Here is a 2,714-nt window from a genome sequence, read left to right on the forward strand (position 1 = left end):
AAGTGCAGCTAAAGATTTTCAGTATGACAAATGGTTGGAACAAATGGTGTGACGGTTTGTTTCTGCACACTGAGTTGTAGAGCTGTATCCAACCCACTTTGGTTTCCTTTGTGGAGTAAATGGTTGGAACAAATGGTGTGATGGTTTGTTTCTGCACACTGAGTTCTAGAGCTGTACCCAACCCACTTTGGTTTCCTTTGTGGAGTCTAGAGATACTGCATTTCTAATCAGAGGTGGGATTCATTATTTCTAGTGTTCTGGTGCTGGTAATGTTAGTTCAACATCTAAATCTTCTGTTTCACAGGGGTTTACAGATGACCAACTAGCACTGGTGGAGCAAAACACTCTCATGGTGGAAGAGCGAGAGCGAGAAATCCGACAGATTGTACAGTCCATCTCTGACCTCAACGAGATATTTAGGGACCTGGGAGCAATGATAGTAGAACAGGTATGCTGACATCACAGTGTTGTAAGAAACAGCAGGTTCCATGTAGTGTTCAGTTTTCCAGACCTGCTGTTTTCATGTGCTTCTCACTTTTCCCAGCTTAACATCTTCAGGCTAAGGTATCCTGTGCTTGAAATCTGTCAGGTGTTAATGAAAATCCATCAAAATTCAACTGGTAATGAGTGTTAGAATGAAAACAAAAGCCAAAGTTTTGTTGGTTATTTCTCCCAGAGGCTCAGTTTAGGTTAAATGTGTCAGCCAAAAGCACCTGAACCAGAAGTAAGGAATTAAGGGATGTGACATGAGGTGGTGACAGAGCTGCCAGTTAGGCACTTAGCAAAGTTATTTAGTGAAGTCCCAACTAGTTCTGTGAAAGTTCAGCCTTTACACAGTTCATTAACTGTTTACTGTGTGTTGTTAATTGCTGCTTATAATAATAACTGCTTCATGAAGTTCATTTGGGTTCAAGCTGATGCTCATTCTCTCCATTTGTCTAGGGAACAGTTCTAGACAGAATTGACTACAATATCGAACAGTCATGTATGAAGACTGAAGAGGGTCTAAAACAACTACATAAGGTAAGCTGATGGAATACTTAAGCTGTTTTGCACGTCCAATACTCTTCCATAATTTAATAGCTATTCAGTTACTCAGTCCATTTCCAGCTGGACATCATCCCTTTAGAAGTTACTGCTGCACAGCATAGTGTCCAGCTGTGCTGCAGTAGGAGCTTTCCATACAACTTCTGTTAATGTCATGCTTGATGCCTAGTGTTAATTTCTTAAATGACTTTTTGGGCATCCAGGCAATGTGCTTTGATCTTTGTATTGCTGACCTGGTGGCACATAGCTGCAATTCCTGCTCTGCTTGGAGAGCCAGGCAGTTGTGGAGTAGGACTGGTCACTGGGGACCTCACTGTAGCTTTCAGGCAGTTGATCCATACCCGTTTGAAAACAGCTTAGTGATGTGAGCACTATTCTGTGGGAATTGCTTGCAATATCCATGGTCAGTGGTGTGAGCATTATTTTGTGGGAATTGCTTGCAATATCCATGGTATGAAATATCACCTTACCAAAGTACAATTCTGAAACACATGTGCTTCACTTACACTACACGAATCTGTCCTTCAGCTCTGCAGAAATGTAGGTATTAACCCTCTGTGTTCTGTTTTGTAGGCAGAGCAATATCAAAAGAAGAATCGGAAGATGCTCGTTATTTTAATTTTGTTTGTTATAGTAATTGTCCTTATCGTTGTTCTTATCGGTGTCAAGTCACACTAGGTTTTGCTTCATTTTCTCGTTTTTTTTGGAGTTTCTGTGAACTTTTTTTCCCCAATGTGAATGGATGGACCTGCACTCCAGAAAGCTGCCTCTGAATGCACGAGCCCTCGTGGTGCCACGTCTGTGCGATGTGTCTGTAGCATCCTTCAGAGTACAAGTTTGGTGAGCTGTGAGGTGTTTGTAAAGGTTTATGTGGAAAATGTCAGGAAATTTGATGCTCCCACAAAAATAACTCGGAGGTATTTGGAAACACAGTACTTAAAATGAATTAAAACCTGAAGTTTACCAGTGAGTACAATAATTAGTGTGTTACTGTGAACAAAACTGTGTTGTCTTCTGTATTCTTATGTCAGTTGTTACAGGCTTCAAATTTAAACCATGTTACGGAGTCAGTGGGACTAGGTATCAAAACTTGATCTAGGTGGAAAATATGCTGAGGCACAAAATTGACTTAATCCCCTTTCTTCCAGACTCAAAAACTCCAAAGAACTGGATAGAGAGCTAAAACAGAAAGCTTTCAGCAACCAGAACGTAATCCAACCCCTGTGATCTTAATTTAGATACTGCACCATTACTAAGAATCAGTGGTACTTGATCTTGTAAATAACAAGATGTAATCACTGGCATAATTTAACGCTTTTAGTTAATTAAAAAATTTTCTGAGCTTGAGTAATCATGGGAATGATTTTTCTCACCAGGATGATCATGTATTTTTTCATGCAGATTTTTTTTTTAGTTTAATACAGACATGACATTAAATCAGTGGTGAAATTAAAAAACAGAGTAGAAACCCAAAAAGAGAATCTCTCTGGCCTGCTGTAGTGGGTATCGGGTGTTTCAGGCTTTAGTTGCTGTCTGAGCTTTTTATTTTACAGTGCATTTGTCCATATGGGTTATGGGTTTTGTATCAGTGACTTCACTACAGTGTATACTAGATCCACTTTCCTTGACAGAAGATTCTCTTTCAAATGTCAGCCTGGAAGAGGACG

The 2,714-nt window shown here is 39.9% G+C and overlaps 1 protein-coding gene across 1 annotated transcript; it reads left to right on the top strand.

Moving 5' to 3' along the window:
• The first annotated feature begins 300 nt into the window (after window positions 1-300).
• LOC103806273 (syntaxin-16) lies at window positions 301-2,337 on the top strand. Its single transcript, XM_009078953.1, has 3 exons — window positions 301-448; window positions 943-1,023; window positions 1,621-2,337. Exons 1-3 carry the CDS (start codon window positions 350-352, stop codon window positions 1,723-1,725), a joined length of 285 nt encoding a protein of 94 aa, XP_009077201.1. The 5' UTR covers window positions 301-349; the 3' UTR covers window positions 1,726-2,337.
• Window positions 2,338-2,714: the final 377 nt, after the last annotated feature.

The sequence above is a fragment of the Acanthisitta chloris genome, unplaced genomic scaffold (assembly GCF_000695815.1).
Source record: "Acanthisitta chloris isolate BGI_N310 unplaced genomic scaffold, ASM69581v1 scaffold23227, whole genome shotgun sequence".
Lineage (NCBI taxonomy): Eukaryota > Metazoa > Chordata > Aves > Passeriformes > Acanthisittidae > Acanthisitta > Acanthisitta chloris.

Bases quoted from the DNA above. Each gene is read 5' to 3' on its own strand.
- LOC103806273 (XM_009078953.1), top strand. From the start codon at position 350: ATGGTGGAAGAGCGAGAGCGAGAAATCCGACAGATTGTACAGTCCATC. The intron at 449-942 runs GTATGCTGACAT...CCATTTGTCTAG, and splicing joins GAGCAATGATAGTAGAACAG to GGAACAGTTCTAGACAGAAT. The intron at 1,024-1,620 runs GTAAGCTGATGG...TCTGTTTTGTAG, and splicing joins GTCTAAAACAACTACATAAG to GCAGAGCAATATCAAAAGAA.